Here is a 20,209-nt window from a genome sequence, read left to right as displayed (position 1 = left end):
TGCTCTTCAATAGTTTGTATCCATCAGCGTGGTTTCAAGTGTAGTACTTCTGTCAAAACCAAACTTTACTGAACCCAAACAGTAAAAACTGGCAGCTGTTTTACCCGAGCAACTCCAGACAGGTTTTCTTACAAGTCTGCGGCGATTTAAAGAAACATTTCTCTGGGATGCTATGAGATGCTGGAGGACTGAGCTTCAAATCTAGTCTCTCTTAATGTAAATTATTCGAATTCAGGTAAAAATATGCTGCGTTGTGTAATAAATGTAGAGTCTTTCTAGGCAGTTGTATTTTGTGGGATTCTTTCAAGAGGAACCTGTTATCTAATTTGGTACAATTTGGGGGTGGTCTCATTGAGTCTTAAAAAAGCAAGTCTGTGAGTTTGTTTTGGGTGTTGTAATACAGTCGTTTCCTTCCCCATACAGGACTTGTGGAAGAGGAAACACAAAGATTTCCAAATGAATAACCGAAAGGAAGATATGGAGATTGCTTCCCACTACCGGCATCTGCTTCGTGAGCTCAATGAGCAGAGACAGCACGGCATCCTCTGTGATGTTTGCATTATAGTGGAGGGGAAGATATTTAAGGCTCACAAAAACGTTCTGCTCGGGAGTAGTCGCTACTTCAAAACGCTGTACTGCCAGGTACAGAAAACCTCCGACCAGGCCACGGTCACCCACTTAGACATTGTAACTGCACAGGGCTTTAAAGCAATCATTGACTTCATGTACTCGGCACACCTCGCGCTGACCAGCAGGAACGTCATCGAGGTGATGTCGGCTGCCAGCTATCTGCAGATGACGGATATCGTACAAGCCTGTCACAACTTCATCAAAGCAGCTCTTGACATAAGCATAAAGTCCGATGCCTCGGACGACCTCATCGATTATGAACTCGGAGCCCCTTCCAGCAGCAGCACGGATGCTTTGATTTCGGCGGTGGCGGCTGGCAGGAGTATATCGCCCTGGTTAGCCCGACGAACGAGTCCAGCCAACTCTTCTGGAGACTCAGCTATCGCCAGCTGCCACGAAGGAGGGAGTAGTTACGGAAAAGAGGATCAAGAACCAAAAACAGACAGCCATGAAGACATTTCATCCCAATCCCTTTGGTCTAGTGACATGGGCTATGGGTCTTTACGTATCAAAGAGGAACAGGTTTCGCCGTCACATTACGGAGGGAGCGAACTCCATTCTGCCAAGGATAGTGCAATACAGAACACTTTCTCGGAACAAGGAGTAGGGGATGGCTGGCAGCCCACTGGGCGCAGAAAGAACAGGAAAAATAAAGAAACTGTGCGTCACATTACGCAGCAAGTGGAGGATGACAGCAGGGCGAGTTCCCCAATGCCGTCTTTTTTACCTGCCTCAGGATGGCCGTACAGCAGTCGAGACCCAAGTAAGTCATTCTTCCGCTTCCGTTGCTGACATGGGAAATGTTGAGTTAATTATATCTGTTTATGGTATGATCTTATCAGTCTCTGAGATATATTAGCTTATCGGAGTGTGAGAAATGCAGAAACCTGCGTTGCCAGCAATTCTCAGGCACCGCGAGCTGTGCAGCTCAGCTGGGAGCCCGTGTTGCAGCAGTGCTGGTCCTTCTGTGAAAGGAGGTGGTAATTCTTTTTTGGTCTTGAACGTAGATCGGCCTACATCGCCCCCGAAACCCCATTATAATCGTGGGAATTAATGAGATGGAAGGGTAGAATTTATTTTGGCAGGTCTGTAAAGCTCATCACTTCATGTCGACGTTGAGGAATTTTCCTTGCAGATATATTGATGTTGTAATTAGCCACACGGAGGTGTGATTTAGTGAGTCTTAATGGCACGAGTTTCAGTACTCTTTGATACTCAGGTGTCACTCTGATCTGTAGGGAAGCCACCAGAGCTTGTTGCTGGTAGTAGCAGGATAGGTGGCTGGTAACTTTCAGGATACTGGTTTTTTGAGGTATTTCCAAAGCTTAAAAATGTATTTTGATGTGTGATTATTTGTAGTCTGAGTGGCTGCTTTTTAAAAAATTATAGCCAGGGAGGAAAATGTTTTCTTGACTTCTTCTGAACCTTTGGTAGTTATTTTTGTCTCCAAATGAAGATGACTGTGCTTTTTGATTCACTAATCATGTGCAATAAATAGATCCAGGAACACTGGTGATGTAGGGGGGTTTGGTGTGTATTTTTTTTTCCTAAGGACTTGAAGAGAGCGTGGTGTGGTACTCCCTCAGGCTGACTTGAAGAATTTAGTCTGATGTGAGTTAGCCTCCTTCATTGCATACCAGAATCCGAGCCAGCCAGGAGAAGGGTGTGTGAGATTCTGTTGTCAGATTCAGATGAAATAAGTGTATAAGCAATACTGAAAGTCTGAGGAGTCTTTATGGGCTGAAAAAGGATGTTTAAGTTGCTTGCAGACTGACGTTTAAATGTGGCTTTCATTGGTATTTAAATGGATGGGTAACTCGACAAATATCTTTAGATGCATTACATTTTACAGTTATCTACTGCAGTCGGCTTGCGTGTAATTATTCTAATTGGCTGATGATAAAATCTAAACAACTTCAGTTAGAAGAAAAAATGTGAGATAACTTAAGATAATAGTGATTTATGATGAATCTTGGCTTTACAGTGCTTGTGCTCTAGAATTGCTTTGAGTGAAGACTCACCATGGGCTGCTTAGGATGCTATTGGCACACGTTTTTCATAGCATCCCATAAAAACAACTCAAACGCTTGTGCTGTCTACGAGGTGTGCGGGTTTTGGACAGGTATATGAGGCAAACCACACGTGTTGCAGTGACTACAGAGGCAGAAATGCAGCACTGATCTTAGCCAACTGCCTATAAATAGAAGGTCTTTATGCTTTTGAAAAGAGTGCCAAATGTAAGAGATTGTATTACGGGAGGCTGAATGGTGGCTACATCTCTTAATTCCTAAGTGTTAAGGAATTAAGTAGAGGTGGCCCTTTTCTTTACAACTGCTTGCAGATGAGAAGATGGCTTCTGGTGTCGACTCAGTGCGGCAGATGCAATCACGTTATTTATTGCAAATCTTGTCTTAAACACAGTTCCCAATAAAAGAGGCGTTCCTAATGAATGGTGGAGGCTGGGTGAGGTGTTTTCGTATTCCACCGCTCCTAGCAGAGCAAAAAGAAGAACCGAACAGCAGCGCTTGTGGTGCTCCGACACCCCTGCGGTGCAGGGGGAGCCTTGTGTGTGGCTCGAGTTGATTTCCCTGATTCTGGGGGGGAGACTTATGGGGTGTGATGTAGGTGGATCTCAGATCCGTGCACGTTCAGTTTTAGTTTGCACTTGGAGGTTGGGAGCAGCGAGCCTTGTGTGCTTGTGTCCCTAGGTGTGTGGTTTTGTGAGGTCACGGTGGGCCGCGCAGGCGGGGTCGCTTCTCTTCCAGTGCACAGAGAAGAAGAGAAGCATCCCTGCTGCCCCAGACCATCGGTCTCTCTCCACAAGCAGTGGGGTCTTTTGGTCTCGCATTAATGTTTCCCATCTCCAGCAGGTGGAAGCAACCCTCTTGCGAAGTGCTCGCCCTCCAGCTGTGAAGCTGCAGGGTTCTGCTTGGGTTACGTAGGGGTGCCCCAGGTGCTTCCCTTTCCTGATGGAGGTCAGGAGGAGTCGGGGGGTACCGCAAACTTAGCTCCAATACACGAAGAAGAAACGTTGATTCTCTTGCGTAAAAGAGAATGCATTTTGTAGTGAGTTTTTGGGATGTGGTTGAGCGCTTCGTTCCTTACGTTTCAGCTTAAAGTTGTCTTTGAATTGGGTAGTGTCAGGCTTTGTTCTTTAAAACAAACTTCATGGTCTGGGCTTTTTGTTCCTCCCCTCATGCAGAAGTGTCCCTAGCCGTATGTTCGTGGCCGAGATGAAAAGGTGCCCTCTGAGGAAATGGCTGAATGTTCCTCCATGAATATGCTGAGAGGAAAAAAAGTTACCTAGAACTCTGTTCTTTGAAACTCATTAACTTTTCTGATCTAATCGGTTATTTTAAGATGCTGCTTGCGAAGTCTGAAAGCCCTGATGATGGGATAGTGTGGGTACCGTTGGCAAATGCTTCTATTCACCCGATACAAAGCTGATTTAGGAGAGTCCATCCTAAAACTTCAGCGTTAGTGTCCTCCTCCTGAAACTGTTGCAGGTAATCATTTGGCCTTTTTTGCATGCAGCGTTTTGGAAGGCGTATCTTGAAATAACTGTGGCATCAACTTCTTAATTCAATGATTCTTTGAGGAAAGGCAGTTACATGGGAACACTTAATCCGTTGTATTTCAAGGAAGCTCACTGGTCATTGGACCGAAACAACTGACAGCTCGTTTTCACCTTGCGGTCGTGCTTCTTTCAGTGGGAAACTCTTGGTTCAAGAAGGGTGCGTTGGGCTGTGTGCATGACATGGTGCAGCGGGGCCTAAAACAGGCACAAATTTTCTTTTTTTAACTAAAAGGACAGTAAAATTCTTTTCAAATCAGGTGATTCTCTTCCAGTTGCTGGTGGGATGATGCTTAAAGGCTTTGGATTTGATTACACTACAGATTAACAGAAAAAGGAGTGCCTGGAGTAATCCCATAAACGGTAATCTAGCATCATGGAAGGAGCTAGTGAAGCAAGATTCCTGATGTCTGTCACGAAGAGCGTATCTTCTTTCTCCGCGACAGAACGATCAAACAAGATTTGCAAAAGAATCCAAACTAAGTCAGGATGCTGGATGGAGAACGTGATTTAAGCTTTCGGTTTCTGCCGGGTGGTGTCAGTCAGTCACGCAGCTTGATGAGGGCCATCTTTTCACGCTCCTGCCAATTTGGTAATTTGGGTTCTCTGTTGAGTCACAGAGCACATTAGGCTTTTTCTTTCTCATCCTGTTTGGGTTGTTCAGGATGTCGCTCTGTCATTCCTTATACGAAACATTCAGATGTATGTCTTCCTCGCCAAGCCACATTAACTTGGAACAGCAGTTCTCCAAAGTAAACGCGAGGATGGGCTTTTATAAATAATAACTTTCTTCATAACTGAGCCAAGAAGAATTTCCTCCACAGACTTGCGAAAATAACAGGTCTGCATTTTATTCTAACCTTTTTTTTCTGGACCTTCGTAGAGCTTCTAAAGAAACCTATTGCTATTTATTAGTTGTAATACCAAAGGTTTTAATGAAATTCTGAAGTAGTCTCGTGTCTTGAGCACCTTCATTTTCCCTGGGTTGCTGTTCAGTTAACGCTTGTGGATGAAGCTCGTGCAGGATTGTAGATCTTGAGGGCCTTGCCTGCAGGATGGGGTGATATTTTAAAGGCTCTCGCCAAAGAGGGTGATTATCTTCACTGCAAGAGCTGTTACGCTAGCAAAATATTGCTGGTTTTGCTTCTCCATATAATGGAGAACCCTGTCACATGGGGGGTGTCTTTTGAAGAATTTATTGATGGTTTTATTAATGCGTTAGTTCAAGCATAGTAGTTGTGATTCAGGAATTTATTTCTAAGGAAATACTCCCACACATCTTCTGAGTGTTTGCACCCGAAAGCTGCAAGCAATCTTTTTTTTTTTTTTGATGCCAATTGACTGTGAAATGAAGCTAATTATTTTCAAAACAGAACAGTCATTTATAAAGACATTATAGTTTAGGATCTTTTGCCTTTACTTTGGTGACACGTAGTGAAATTGTTGTATTCTGCAAGAAGAGCTTCAGGATTTACGTTAGCCCGGAGTAGTAAGCCTCACGGGAAGGACGGACAGGACTGCACTGTGTCCTCCTTTGTAGAGTTCCAAGTTACCTCAATATTTCCCTTCAAAACCTTTTGCTTTGCACAGGTTTCCTCCCTCTTGGTGAGGAGAATTTCAGGCTTGTTTTTGGATGACGCAGTCTGATTGCAGCGCCGTGAGTCGTGCTACTGGCTCTCCGCGCAGATTGGAGACAGCTGGTGGCGTAAGCTTTTTCCCATCCCTTTTTCCTGTCTTGGTTCCTTGGGAGTGAGTTACGATTGCGGGAGCTGTTGGCGAGCCCAGATGCTGAGCGGTCGGATCGTGTAGATCGGAAGCGTTTCGGAAGGCTTCGGAGAGAGGAGAAAGAGCCCCGTGCAGGTGGGCTCAGCCAACTTGGTGCAGGTGAGGCCTCAGCACCTGTCTGAAGGCGTAGGGGGTCTCCTATGGAGTTATTTATGCTTGCCAAAAAATATCTTTTTCTCAGCAAGCTGCTGGGTAACTAATCTTTTCCGTGCAAATCTTCAAATCCTGATCTTGTCGCGTCATCTTCAGAGATGAAACACAGATTTTTGTCAACATCAGTGGAAGACGTCTGCTGTAGTGAGGACCAGGAATTCCTTCTATTGCTTTAGGACATCAGGGGATACTCAAACAAGACAGGAAGCTGTTTGCCTGCCAAAAATGTGTAGACATGCTAATGGGGCAGTGATGACAGCCGAAGCAGAACTGGGTAATTATTTTTGCTTTTGCTGTATTCAGAATGACACTGCGCTTCGAGTCCTGGCTACAGGTTTGTGTGCATTGTAAGCATCTGTGTATTTATCACATTCTTTTCATGATCCAAACACTTTAAAAAAAAAACAAACAAACACAAAAAAACCCAAACCAAAACAAAAAAAAACAAACACAAAAACTCCACCAAATCACTTTCTTGAGCTGGGGTGTTGGTTGTGGGTTGGTGTGCATATGTTTGTTTGCAAAGTATGTTTGCAAGCCTCTTCCTGGAGAGAGAAGGGCAGACCTCTGTAGGAGAGGACAGTGGTGACTAGAGCATGCAAACTGCTTGGTGATGACTGCCAAATGTGAGAGACAAGCCGTGTGTACGTAGCCGTATAGCCAGCAGATGCAGCCAGTCCAGCGTTTGGGGAATCGTCAGCTGTTTGGTGGTTTCTGTAGATGCAGCTACTGCACAGTAAAATCTGGTTTCAATAGATACTGTTCAGGAAACTTAAGTTGCTGCAAATCCATTTCTTAACCCCAGTCTCCTCGTTTTCTTGCTTTTTATTTATTTATTTTTAAAACATTGGAAATTGCATTGTTTTTATTGTGGTATTTGGCAAGCGTTTTAGTCCATGTGGTGGAATAAAGGTCTTAAATATTGAGAAGAGGAGGAAAAAACTGAACATAGTGTTTGTATTCAGGATTTGGATGTTTAAGGAACTCTTAAGGTTTTTGTTTTGCAAAAACGGAATAGTTGTGGCTTTACGTGTTACTTTATAAATAATCAAATCGCTGTCCTCAAGAGCTGGTATTAGAAGGAGGAAGAAAGAAGATGCACAGGCTAGCACTGAATGTTAATGAAGACATAAGGAAAAAATATGAATTCAGACAGATGGGGGCTTTGCAGTCTGGGACAGAGCTCTTTGGCATGAAGGAGTGTGCTGACACAGAACGGAGATACAGAGGGGGAAGGAGCGGTAGCATTTGTATGAGAAGAAGGAATAAGGAGCAGGAAGAGGGGCAACAGAGGATGGAGAACAAGTTCTGAGAAGGAAAAGCTTGCATTTGGTGTAGTAAGGGACAACCCAGCGAACATCCGTGGTAGCATCTGAGAGCGGCTGAAGTGACGAGGGAGCAAGATTAGACGAGACCATGTCTGTGTCGGGAATACCTGCTGAACGTTGAGGCACAGTGCATGAATTTATTTCCAATTTCCTACCCTACTATTTCTACTAGAGATCGATAAACCTTACTTAACTGAACTCCCTCCTGTCCAGGCATTCGCCATTCTTACCTTTCGCAGACTGACATTAGAAAGCAATGCCCCGCTCACATCCGTAACGTTTCTTGAGATCCCTTAGATCTTACCTAAACCAAGATTTTATTGGTGAGTTGTAGATTTTCTGGGGGGACAAAAGCAAATACATTGTTACAGCAATGAATGAAAACTAGGGTGGTTAACGTTTCAGTTGTCAAATTAATATGTTTAAAAATGGGCTTGAACTTTAATAGGTTCCTGCTGTTAGTTCGTTATTTAGATCATTGTTTGGTGCTCGGTTTTGGAAGGATTGCCTTCCAGTTTGGATAGGTGTTTTGAGTCAAAATGTTCAGATTATTGTAGAAGCGTTGAGTATTTTTGAGGATAAGCACGAGTAAATTCCAAATATCTTGCCACCTTGGAAAACAAAGGTACTGCATTTTTCCACCTGCTTTACAAGAAGTTGTAGTTACGGTGCAAGATATTCTACCTTGCTGCTCTTGAGAGGGTTTTAATGATGTTCGTAATCACGGAGCAATTCCGCGCCGTACGCCGTGGCAGTCGGTGATGCCGGGCTCCCTGTCGCAGCCAGGCCTGCAGGGGTTACGGATTTCTGCCCTAATTTCTGCCACCCCCGGAATTCTTTCTTAGTGCCGAAATCAGCTTAGCCCCTGTTCTGCATTCCGCTGCCTTACGGAGCTGCCCAGGTTTCCAGACTGTCTTCGGTGCTGTCTGCCGGCACGTAAAGCCAGCAGTTTGCCTTCTGGAAGCAGCTGCTGGTTGCAGCAAAATGCAGAAACAAAGCAACCAAACCTCCGTGCCCGTGTGCTGGGTTTTGCAGAAGGGTCGTGGAGGGTGCTCCGTGAAGAATTCAGGTTATCCGTATCACCGCAGTAACAGGCTAATGAAATTATTAGGATGCAGTCTTCGCAGGAATAACTATATTGAGTTCCTGTTATTAAAGGGTTAGGTCAGGTTATTTTCGAGGCTGGAAACGAAAATCATTGCTTTTAAACCCAGACACTTAGCCATGGCTACACCCTGGCTTTAAAACGGTTCCACCCTAACCCAGCTTTAGCTCAAAGCTCTGTGTCCGTTTCCTTTCCCCGCCCTGCATTCCGTTTTCCCCAGGCTCCAAAGCCGCCCTTCTCCTCCTCCTCCTCTTCCTCCTCCCTATGGTAACGGCCCCAGCTCTGCTAATCTGCTTTAACCCTGGAGATCAGAGGCACTTCCCCTCTCTGCAGTGCCCTTCTCCCCATGTTTTGTGCCTTGTGCCAGGCACAGCTTGATAGATACAGGCTCAGCTTGAGAGATATCTCTTATCCAAAAAAAAATAATATTTTTTTTACTCTTGTTTCTTTACTGAAATTGAAAGCAGTAAGAAATCAAGCTTTTAGGATTTTAGCACTTTGTAATCATCTCTGTTCAGGACTTTCACTTTCGCATTTGAAGCGATGCTTTTGCATTCGCACACAGTAGGAATTCGTTGTTTGGATGCAGTGTCAGAATGAAACGAAAACTTACTTTGCTGTATTGGTCTCAGATTTTACTTTTTTTGACATTTCATGGATACTACCATTCATGTTTAATGTGGCACTTGAGTGTTGTACCTCTGTCTCTTCACGTCTGTGTTGTCAGGCAGAGACTGCGCTTCACTACTTCTCTGTACTGAAGAGCAACAGAAAATAGTATCAGACGTACTAAGTTCTGACTCTTGAAAAAAGAGGTTAAGCTTGCAGTCAGGCATAGTAGTTTTGAAGTGATAGTCTGTGTGAAGTTAGCGCACAATTCTCCGCATATTTTGGGGAAACAACAGTAGTTCAAGATATTTCTGCGTTGGCCATTCCCTCCTGCTCAGACCACTTTAATATTACAACAGTTTCAAAAAGAAGTGACTCGTCCAATTTAACCATTTCTGTCATCTTTGGGGGTGGGTGTTCTGTCGTGCCTTGGTGCTTCGGTCAGTTCACCGGCCAGGCTGACCTCGCGGCCCTACAGACAGTTGAGTCGAGGTCACCTGCAGGCGGTGACAGCGACACCAAGCAGCTGCCTTTGGGGCCAGGAGCTCCTTTTGTTGACACAGCCCACAGAAAAAAAAATCTGCGGAATTTGATTTGGTGATAGGAAAAGTGAATATTGCAGGAACAAAATTTAAAAAAAATAAATAAATTTCAGATACCTGGAGGAGTAGAGAGAATTTTCCAGTTGACCTTTGTACGCTGCCTATTGTTCTGAGGAAAACAACGATGCTTCTGCTTTTGGTATACCACTGTGGAAATATCAGTATAAAAACAGGTTGTACCCATGTAGAAATAAAACATCTTGTTAGAACGTCTGTTCTAGAAGTATTGGGGGAAGTTTCCGTTGCTATTGATACACGGTGAATCCCTGATGGTTGTAGGCTAAGACCTGTAGGTTAAGGTTTGCCTGCGGGGGTCACAGGGCCGGCCCGTCAAACCCCACGGTTTCCCCCAGGTCTTCCAGAAGCAGCTAACAGCACCCGAAACCTGCTGCTTTATGCAGGAGGTGCTCCTCAGTGCCTCAAATCCAACAACACAGGACAACGTCCCAGGTCCCAGGTTTGTATCACGGTCGAGGAGCTGAAGGAGGGCACGAAGCTGGAGGAAGAGGAAGGTGAGGGAGCGCGGCCCGAAGCAGATTTCATTTTCGGCTCCACGACGATCTACTTAAGGTGTCTGTTGTTAACCTGAAGGCGGTTTGTAATGATCGTGTATGTCGCGGCTAAACATCCATAGTCTCCTGAATTTGGGGTTTGGAACTTACTTTGAATGTGCCGCGGATTATATCCATGTGTACGCTATCATGTTAGTAAAAACGTTGCTAATCAAAACCACTGTAGTTCATGGCTTCGATTCTCTGTGTAAATATTACAGTATGTGAGAATGCTGGGTTTTGTTTGACAAATATTAAGTTTTGAAACACTTTTTCGTAGAAACGGGGTATCTAAAATACAAACTTCAGGGATGTTTTTGGCAGCTGGCAAAAGTCATTTTGTCTATCAACCTGGGTACCCCTTTTTTCTTTACTGACGAGAAAACGCTAGGAAATGAAAGCTTTTCCTTCCCGTTAGTTTACTTTAAGCCTTTTGCACGTAAGGACATCTAGCAGAATCTTCCTAAGTTTATAGAAGAAACATCATACGTGATGTTTTAGATGAAATCCACTGTCACGGAGATCTGTGCGGGTACTCTGCACAAATAGGTAGAAGAACCTCAGAAAACTGTCTTTGATTTTACCCGTTCCACCCAAAACAGTTCGGTTCAGGTCAGAATTGGGCAGTGTCCTTGAAAGAAAAGCTTAGTTGAAGTGGCTCCCACTTTCCCCTGGTACTTTATTTCCACCCCCACGCTCTATTCAGTTGTTCCGGTGGCAATGTTTGTGCAACCCTGTCGTGAATCAGATTGGGGAACTGATCTGGGTTTAAAAATAAACTATTTTTTTTTTAATAACCTAGTTTATTTTTAACATATATTAGTTCCTGTCTCAGTTTCACTTCACAACTACGCAAACAGCTGGATACAACTGAGGGGGGTAGCGGGGGGCTGCAGGAATGAGCATTTGGGGTGGCAGCAGAAGTTGGTATCGTTGGTACCTCTTCCCTCGCATCTCTCTGCCCTTTCTGCTTGTCGGGTTGTATACAAAAAAGGTTCAATTTGCCACCCTGCTGGAAGTTGTCCAGCTAGCGTGTTGGAGGCCCTAAAGAGCTACCCTGGTGGCTGTTACTGCAGCCAGTGAGCGAGAAAGCAGCTCTGCAGAAAATGCACTGTGGTGAGCAGGGGGCTGTGCCCTGGCCCCGGGGGGGGGCTGGATGTGCCCGGGCTGTGTTGCAAAGAGCACGTAAGGGAAGCGAGACCACGGCTGGAGTACGAGATCCAGGTTGGTAATCTCAGTACAAGAAGGAGTTTGAGCTTGAGCAAGCCCAGCAGAGACTGTCAGGATGGGCTAGAGGGTGCTGTGTACAAGGAGGGGCTCAGCTTGGTTTAGCCATGAAGAATAGAAAGGGGATGGGAGGTTGTCCAGAGCCAGACCCTGCCCAGATGTGTACAGCGAAAGGATACGAAGAAATGGACGTGAGTTACAGGAAGGGAAATTCTCACGGGATAAAGGGAGGAAATTCTTTACAGAGTGGTCATGTGATGGAGCAAAGTCCCCGAGAAGTTGTGGTGTCTCTCTCCCTGCAAATATTCAAAACTTGACTGTACAAAGCCATGAGCAACCGGATAAACTCTAAAAGCATCCCTGAAGTCACCTCCAACCTAAGTGATTCTCTGATTCTTAAAAATGGAGCCGTATAGGAATACAGCAGTCACACAGCCACAAGTCAGGACTGCTGCTCGCTGCTGACACCGCTGGAGTTGTAACATCAGTCGCTTGCCTTGATGCTTGCCTTTCTGCTTCCGACAGTGGGACTCGTGTGCGTGAAAGCTTGTCTTTACTTCTCTTCATCTTCCCACCCTAATTTACATATTGAGAGAATGTTCTCTCCCTTGCAAACTATTTGTTATTTGCAGTGTTCATACTCAATATAAAGAATTGGACAACTTGTATTGTTGTAGCTGAAATACTCTGTATAAAAGATTCTTGCATAGTATTTTTTTTTGAGTGCTGTTTCACCTTGAACAACCTTTATTTCACTTTAAGAGAAGATGGCTTAGAACGTTGCATGCAGTGACCTTGGCCAGAGAAGCCACGTGCACCGTTTGGTTCGTGTAGCTCAGAGGCTATACTAAGCTGCACTTGCTGGAAGGTATCACTTAACTGGTTTGTTGTTAGCAGTAGCAAAAGTCTGTTACCTATACGTTGTCCAAATGCAGTGATAATAAATACATAGGTGGATTATTCTACCTCTTTATTGAGTAAACTGCGTCGGATTCTGAAGAATAAAAGCCATAATTTTGGGGGTGTGGGGGTGTCCGCCTGTTCATGATTGTAAAGTGTGCTTTCTGAGTTAGTGGAATGTAAGATTAGCCGGTGTTTCTTTAATTAGCTCCAGATAGTTGCTGTTACCCCTACCTTTGGCAAGTGTCCACAAAACACAAGCGTCCAGAGGCTGGCTGGGTTTAGCAGATGGCGTTACTGATGTTGGGGAAGCCAGCGGGACGATGCTGATAAAGGTTTAACTCTGCCAAAGCAGGTAGCGGAGCCGTGCAAGCGGGTGAGCTGTGTAGGATGGGTAGAGGGTGTGTTTTATGGTCAGGAGGTGCTGTGAATTGCTGCTGTCTGGGGAGGTTGGAGGGATGGAGGGCGGCTTGTGGGACTGCGGTGTGTTCCCCAGGTGCTACACAGCGATAACCTTCGGCTCACGGCGTGGTCCTGGAGGGAGGGCTCGCTCTGCGTGACGAAGCACTGGCGGCGAGGAGAGCTGAGGACGGGTTGGAAGGCATCCTAAAAGCTTCCTGATGTTTGCCAGGGTGATAAAGAAAGCTTTGAGAAACTGGCTGAAGGCTTTGGCTGCGAACGATAAGCTAAATGCTGCTGTCCTCGTCTCACGGAGCGCTGCGTTTGCGGCTGGGCGGCCGATGGGCCGTGCAGCCAGCGGGCCGGGAGCTCAGCGGGAGGCTGGGGCCTTGAAGGAGGAGAGGGCAGCCTCGTGGGATCCCCTCTTACCTGGAGATGGGGATGAAAAGAAGAATATTTAGGAATAGCAATCCGGCAAAATGCTCGCTTGAGCGCCTGGGGAGCTGCTTCTTCCAGCAGGAGATGTGATCTTGTATGGCTTTCATTCGCACCTCTCTTCCATGCGATAAATGGGGTTGGACATCTAAGTGCAGACTTCCAGAAGATATTCATCTATGTACGTGAGAGAGCAAGAGTAAAAGTTGGAAGAAGAGACGACTGCAAAGCAAATAATAAAAGAGAAGGATAGCACCGGGAGTCTGGGAAACAGCAGAAGGTGCCGGGGACGTGCTGAGAAGGTAAAACCAGTACAGCCAGGAAACGAGCGGTGAGGGGGAGCTGGCTGAGGAGCGGGTCCGCAGCGAGTAAACGGCGGAGGTCGGCTGCAACAAGGGAAAATGAGCGAAGCAGGGAGAAGACTTACAGCAAAAAAAACCTTTGTGCATCAAATAGTAATTAAGGTACTCAAATGGGTTACTCCTTTAATGTGGAGAAGCTTTTCCTTGGTCTTTCTGAGGCGGCACATGTATTTTTCAGTTGTTGGACCAGATATAATGCTTCTTGCTGTCGGTTTTGCTGTCACTTTTCTCCCAGATGTAGAAAAACAGTTCGTTGCGTTAATGTTTTGTTTGGATGCTTCAGTAAGTTGCATCACCTTCATTTCTGCTATAGCCCTTCCCAAGGAGCTGGCAGGCACGGGTAGTGCCGCTTCGTCTTTGAATAGTGCTGTCTGAGCTCAAAAGTGCCTAGGGCTGTATTTCTTACCGGTGACAACCTCGATGCTGATACCCTGCAGCAGGTAGCTTCCTGCCTTTGTTTTGGGTTCCCGATGCCTGGATTCGTGACAAGATCTGAGCTTATTCGACTTTGACATAAAACCTTTTCTTTTTCAAGTGTTAGCAGTGGCATGCCTGCCGATGAATGGGATTTCTGGTCTGGGTTTGCCCTTCTCATGCTGTAGCCACGTCGCTGCCTCCCGTCACGGAGCAGGCGCCCGCTCGGTTTGTTGTGCCGAGGGGATGCGTGGTCCGTGCAGGTAGCCAGGCTCTCAGCGCTCCTCTGTGTCGGGCTTCTGTGTACAGATAAGAAATTTCCTGGCCAGTCTTTGCTTTCGGACTTTCAGGGATGCATCATTGCAGAAACTATTAAAAAAAATAGGCCCTGCATTTCGTTTCTAAACGCAACTGAACGCAAACTGCTCGTCCAAGTCAACAAGCTAATAAAGCTTTCCTAAGGCTTCCACGTTTTGGAAAGTAGCCTTGGTGTAATAGAATAACTGCAAAATAATTAATTGTTGAGGAGACTAATGAGCTCAGTTTTTGGAGCGGCGCTAATCCCGTGTTTAACTTGCTGCACTGAGCGGGATTTCCTGCTCGTGGCTCCCGCAACCCCTGCAGCCGGAGGGGCGGCGCACACAGCGCGTGGCGTAGGAGCCGGCCGGGGATCCGGGGCTGCCCGTGACCCGTTGTCTTAAGTCATTACAAAACAGAAGCTCATCTAGTAAAGCTTGGTTTACGTACTTCTGAAGAACTTCAGTAAACAGTTTAGATTACTGGGCAGTGACGGATGCTTCCGATTCGTGTAGTTCTTTGGCTAAATCTCGTTAAATGAAGCTGTGTCCTGGAGAGAAGAGAGAAGTGGTTTTGGAGGCTCCGTGAAGACGATCTTCGTGCATTTTTGGGTTTTGGTGTACTGAGAGTATTTTAGTACTTACGTGACTAAGTGGATATTTATTTTGCCTTAATGTGTATTTGATTAGCTATAAATACTCGACGCTCTAAAGCCTCTATTTCACTGTCTGTCTCTAATCTTGGCTTTTGAGGAACGTTTAATGTGTCGTTGTGGTTACAATTAATCTGCGTGTGTTTTAGCAATTAGCGTTTATGTGCGGCAGGCAGTAGCAGACTCTGGCAACTGTCAATCAGCGTCTGCAATGGGCCATGGAAAGGGAAGGGAGAAGACGGCAGGTGAGTTACTGCCCAGGGACTTGGCAGCAGGGCCTTGGTGGCGGGCACCCCTTGTGGCCCGAGGGGTTTCTGCCGCTTGCGGTGGCGAGGAGCACAGGAACAGCAGGATTATCGTTATCGTGGTGTCTGATAAAGCCGGCTGGTAAGTTCCCGTGTTAATGGGGCAGAATTTACTGTTTTCACCATCTCTTGTAGCAGCTGTTGATTTTTAAGTTCTTGTAACTTCTCTTTATGCGGAAATTGTTTGCTTTAAAAACAAACTACGTGATCTTCCAGGGAAAATGCATATACCTGTTACCTGAGGCAACAGTGTACCAACGGTTAACACAACAGTTAACCTTAAATACATAAATAAAAATCAAAGCAACGAGTTCTTCAGCCTGGCTAGGGGTTAATCTCGCTTTATCTGTTCTATTGTACAGACAGCAGCAGATGGAGGAGGAAAATAATTTCTTTAAAGGGAGAGAGCACCTCTGGCAGCGTGCGGGGTTGCTCCGTTCGGAGCCCCCAGCCCTGAGCACTCCTCACACCGCCCGAGCGCAGGATTGCTCTGCTAAAGATTGCTTTTCCCTCGTTGTTTGCTTTGAGGCTTTCTGCTTTTTAAAGGAGATGGAAAAAGTTAACAGCGAGAGGGAGTGGCGGCATAGTGAAGTGAATCGGGACCAGGGGAGGATCTGACGTGCCCGGGGCTGCCGCTGGCTCCTTGAGCAAGGCACTGCGTCCCCCGGCCGCTGCCACCTGAATGCAGATGGGAGCGATGGTCCCTGCCGTGCCGGAGGTTACGGGAGGAAGGCGTTGTGCTGGGGTCCCCGTCGGCGTGCTTTAATAAGGCCGTGCAAATGGACGTCTTGGCCTGGTGCTGGAGCAGAGCATTGGCACGCTGCTCCTCCTCCTGCCTCGTAAGCCCTGTGCTGCCCTGCAGCCCTCTGCAGGAACAGGACTTACCACCGCGCTCTGTGGGGACAGCGCCCGAATGCCCCATTTACCTGGATTTGCCTTTTTACAACCTTTTCGTTTTTGTTTGGGTTTAGTAACTGATGTTTTTGTTAATAGTCCGTTGTGATTTTATACAGTTCCTTGGTAGCTAGCCCTCGTAAGGCAGCTGGCTGATCTGTTTTGTGGCTTTGTGTTTTGTTTTGTTGACTGCTTCACTTCTGTGTGAAACCTACCCTGTGATATAAGCTGGAAACCACTGATCACTGTTTATTTTTCAAGTCAATGACCCCTTGGAATTTATATTAATTAGCATTCCTCTGTTATAGGCTGTTTATCCCTTTCAAAACCTTCGCCGTGGGGAGCGGAATGAAGGAAGGATTGAGGCTAGCAGGGCTGGGTGCCATCGGGCTCCTGGGCAGGGGGACAGGGCCCACAGGGACCTCTGTGGCGTGTGGGGCGACTCGCTAGTGTACCTGTGGGGACGGGGATGGCTGCAGGCAGAAGGCTTGAAGTCCCCTGGCCATGGGGGCCTGTGGGCGGCCAAGTTCATCTTTGGGCTCTTGGAAGAGGAGAGGGGAGAACGGCGCTCTCATCTGAAAGGCGAAAACGGGCCATGAGCTGGCTCTCGGTAGTTGAGACCCACGCCCGCCACGCACGCACGCCTTGTCACGTCTCGCCTCAGGAATCAGTGGCTCTCTGACGGTGTCTTTCTTCCCACAGGTGCCGACGCGGCCGTGACGGAGCCCAGCAGCTCCGACAGCCGAGTGGAGCGCTCGGACCCCTACGCCAACGTGGACGAGGCGCTGGTGGGCGGCGAGGCCAGCTACCTGTCGCAGCCCCTGACGCCGGACAAGGAGGACGCGCTTCAGGCCGCCACCGTCGCCAACCTGCGGGCCGCCCTGATGAGTAAGAACAGCTTGCTGTCCCTGAAAGCCGACATGCTGGGAGAGGACAGTTCGCTGCTGTTCGAGTACTTACCCAAAGGCACGCACTCTCTCTCTCGTAAGTTTGTGTTTTCGTATTTTGTTTGTTTGTTTACTGGTGCTTTAAGTGGAGTCGTTAGTGAGGAGAGAAGAAAACGCAGGTCGCTGTCTCGTTTAGTACTGCCGATGTGTTTGCATCCGGTTGTAAGTTCTGCTCAGTCACGCTTGCCATGAAATTTGGAAACGTGTTTCTGGTGTCGATCCAACTTAGTTAGCTGGATCTAACAACTAGTTAGCAGCGCTAACTGCTGAAGCTGTGGAAGGAAAGCGCGTGGTGTGTGCGCGTAGCTCTTGGTGTCAAACGCCTGGTTTACTTGTTTGCAAAAGGAAGTTACAAACGGAATACAAGTGTTTGAGTCCTTCTGTAGCTACAAATGTTTTGAATCCAAAACTGACTGATGTTGAAACTGAAAAGGGGGAAACTTGAACGTTCATAGAAACAGTTATGATGTTGTAGATGGTGCGATCTTTACTTTCTGCTGTTCCTGGCAGGATCTCTAAGTATCGGGCAGCTATTAAATTGTTTTCTTACGCTTGTGCATGGAAATGAGTGTTTCTCCGTGGGTGATCTGTCGGATGCAGCTGATTCGCACCAGCCTGTGTGGACAGCCTCTCTCTCAGCACATTTTCTTCATTGCTGTTGTAAAATACTTGGATTCTCTAGCACACAAAGAAAGAAAAGTGATTAATGCTGCATTTTAGTAATACTCTCAAAAGACGGGGATATCTTCTGTGACATAGTATAGAGCAAGCAGTGAGTTGTAGTACTGTGTGTTCGTTTTCAGCAGAAAAAGAGTATTTTCATTTATACTGACAAAATTGACCAATTAAATAGAATGAAAGTTCACTTAAGATATCTATTACATTTTTATTTTCCTCAATGGCAAAAAAGAGAACTTGTAATGGTCACCTGGGTTGCATGAAAAAGGGAAATAACTGTACGACATAATGTCAGTCTTGGAGCCTCTTTTCCCTTTACATGTCTGAACAGAAGAATTTATATTTATTTATTTTAATCTGTCTAAATTTAGAGAGAAAATAAAGGTTTCGTGTCTTATTCTGCAGCTTATAGGTCTGGGTGGAATTGCTAATGCAACATTCTTGTTATTCCCACAGTAGTTCACTTACTGAATGATCTCCAATTAAATCAGATTTAGAAGGTTCCAGCTAGGCTGCTGTGTTGAAAATCCCTTCGTTGCGGTGATCCAGCAAAGGTCCTCTGCAGCAGGCGGCGTGCAGTGAGAAGAGTGCCCTCAGCTGGCACCGGGGTGGGGTGGGAGCACAGATCACTGTACGGCTGCGAGAGAGATTTATGCACTGTGTGTTAGAATCTGTGATTCATGACGGATGAAATCAGTGGTTTTGTCTCTGTCATGATAAAGTGGAACAATGATGGGACTGCACTCCATCCATCATCTCCTTCTTGGTTGGAGGATTTTAGATTTTCCTTAAAAGCTGATGGACCACTTGGCTTAAAGACAAATGAGTATAAAGCAGCCATAAATTTGGGCTGGAAACTACAGATTGCCTACCCAGCTGAGAAGTGGAGTTCCCAAACAGGCATGGTATAGGCAGAAGTCCAGCTGGGTCTGAAATAAAGCCGGAGAGACTTAGAAGTCGGGGTAAGCGTTTGATGGATGCGGTGACTCGGGAGGTGCCCTCCAGTCTATATTTGAGGTACCTGTTTTCCAGCCTTTTTCCTATTACTCGGATTTCATTCAGCTAAGCTTTAATTAGCTCATCTTTCTGGAAGAGAATTGCTTAAGACAAAAAGATAAACTGCTCACTTTGTGTCTAGCTCTCAACAGTAAGTCGATGTGGCTGTGGCTTGTTAAGAGAATTTTTACAGAAGCAGGGAATTAAGGGATGTATTTTTTCTTTTATGTTATTCAGATCACAGCTATCTATTTATTTTAATCACTTGAAGAAGATGTTCTGATATGACTCGCTTGTTTTTAAGTGGTCATTATTGAATACAATAGGACATCAAGTTTAATGAGAATTTTCAGCATAAAAATGACAGCGAAGCAAGTGATGAGAAGAATAAGGAGCTCTGAAAACACAGCCTAGGTTGGTGCTTGCTTTGTTAGGTGTTCTTCACATTTTTCTTCAAACACAATTTGAGGATATTGAGTCATTTTAAGTCCTGGGTTGTACCCAAAAAAAAGGGGGTGGTGGGGAGGGCAGGAACACGGCGAATGAGATCCTTTTTTTTAAATACAAAAACCAGCACAGTGTGTGGCAATTCTCACCTGCCTGATTTGAAAAGGAAACCTACCGATCTCAAGAATTTTAAGTGATAAATCTCTGGAGTTTAAAAAATGTAAAATGTATTTCGGATCTTAACTGCTGTCTCTAGATTGTCTGTGTTTTCTTAGGCGCTAATACAGTGAGTAACTGACTCAAGCAGTGGGTTTAACATCCATTTTTCTTTTCTGGAGGAAAAGACTTAGTTGAAGTGGAGAGATCAGAAGAGTATATTATGCATGTTTAGAAACGGCTCATCAGGATTGTAAAGGGGCCATAAATCTCAAAGTTACCACATACATTACAAGTTTTAATTTTTCTTCCACATAGTTCATACTGTTATAAAAGTTAATAGAGGATACCCCAAGGTTTTCATTTTACCTCATGTTCTTTTTTTCCTAATGCAGTATGTATTGTAACGATATATGAGCTGTGAAATTACTTAACACTCAGTTAATGGAAAAGGAAGCACAGGATGTGGGGAGTTGTTGTCTTCTTTTAGAGGAGCATCGCTGCATCACTGCAATACAGTCAAACTTAAATACAGTATTTCTAACGTTAACCGCTTCAAACTAATTTAAAAACTGAAGAGCAAAGTATCTTGCCATCCCGGTGATAGGATTGCCAGATAACCTGCAGCTGAATGGCTTTGAGAATTCATGAAGCTCATGGCATATGGTCAAGATTGACTTTATTACCATGCTAGTCAGAAACCTAAAGAAACTTTTGCAGGAAAAAGTAAGTATCAGATGTTCACGGGTAACACTGATGTCTT

The 20,209-nt window shown here is 45.6% G+C and overlaps 1 protein-coding gene across 13 annotated transcripts in view; it reads left to right on the top strand.

Annotated features, from left to right (window-relative positions):
* ZBTB46 (zinc finger and BTB domain containing 46) overlaps nt 1–20,209 on the top strand; it is a 59,103-nt gene that overhangs the window by 16,825 nt on the left and 22,069 nt on the right. For all 13 annotated transcript variants that reach the window (XR_014572941.1, XR_014572942.1, XM_083801077.1 and 10 more), the window contains 2 exons: nt 424–1,393; nt 16,925–17,206. Coding sequence is in view for 11 of the 13 variants with exons in the window: in XM_083801077.1 (XP_083657203.1) it covers nt 424–1,393; nt 16,925–17,206 (1,252 nt within the window). In the remaining 2 variants the exon portion in view is untranslated. The remainder of the gene's footprint in view (nt 1–423; nt 1,394–16,924; nt 17,207–20,209) is intronic.

This window comes from Anser anser (assembly GCF_964211835.1).
Source record: "Anser anser genome assembly, chromosome: 16".
Lineage (NCBI taxonomy): Eukaryota > Metazoa > Chordata > Aves > Anseriformes > Anatidae > Anser > Anser anser.
The sequence above is the reverse complement of the archived record's forward strand: the minus strand, read 5'-3'. Positions and strand labels throughout refer to the sequence as shown.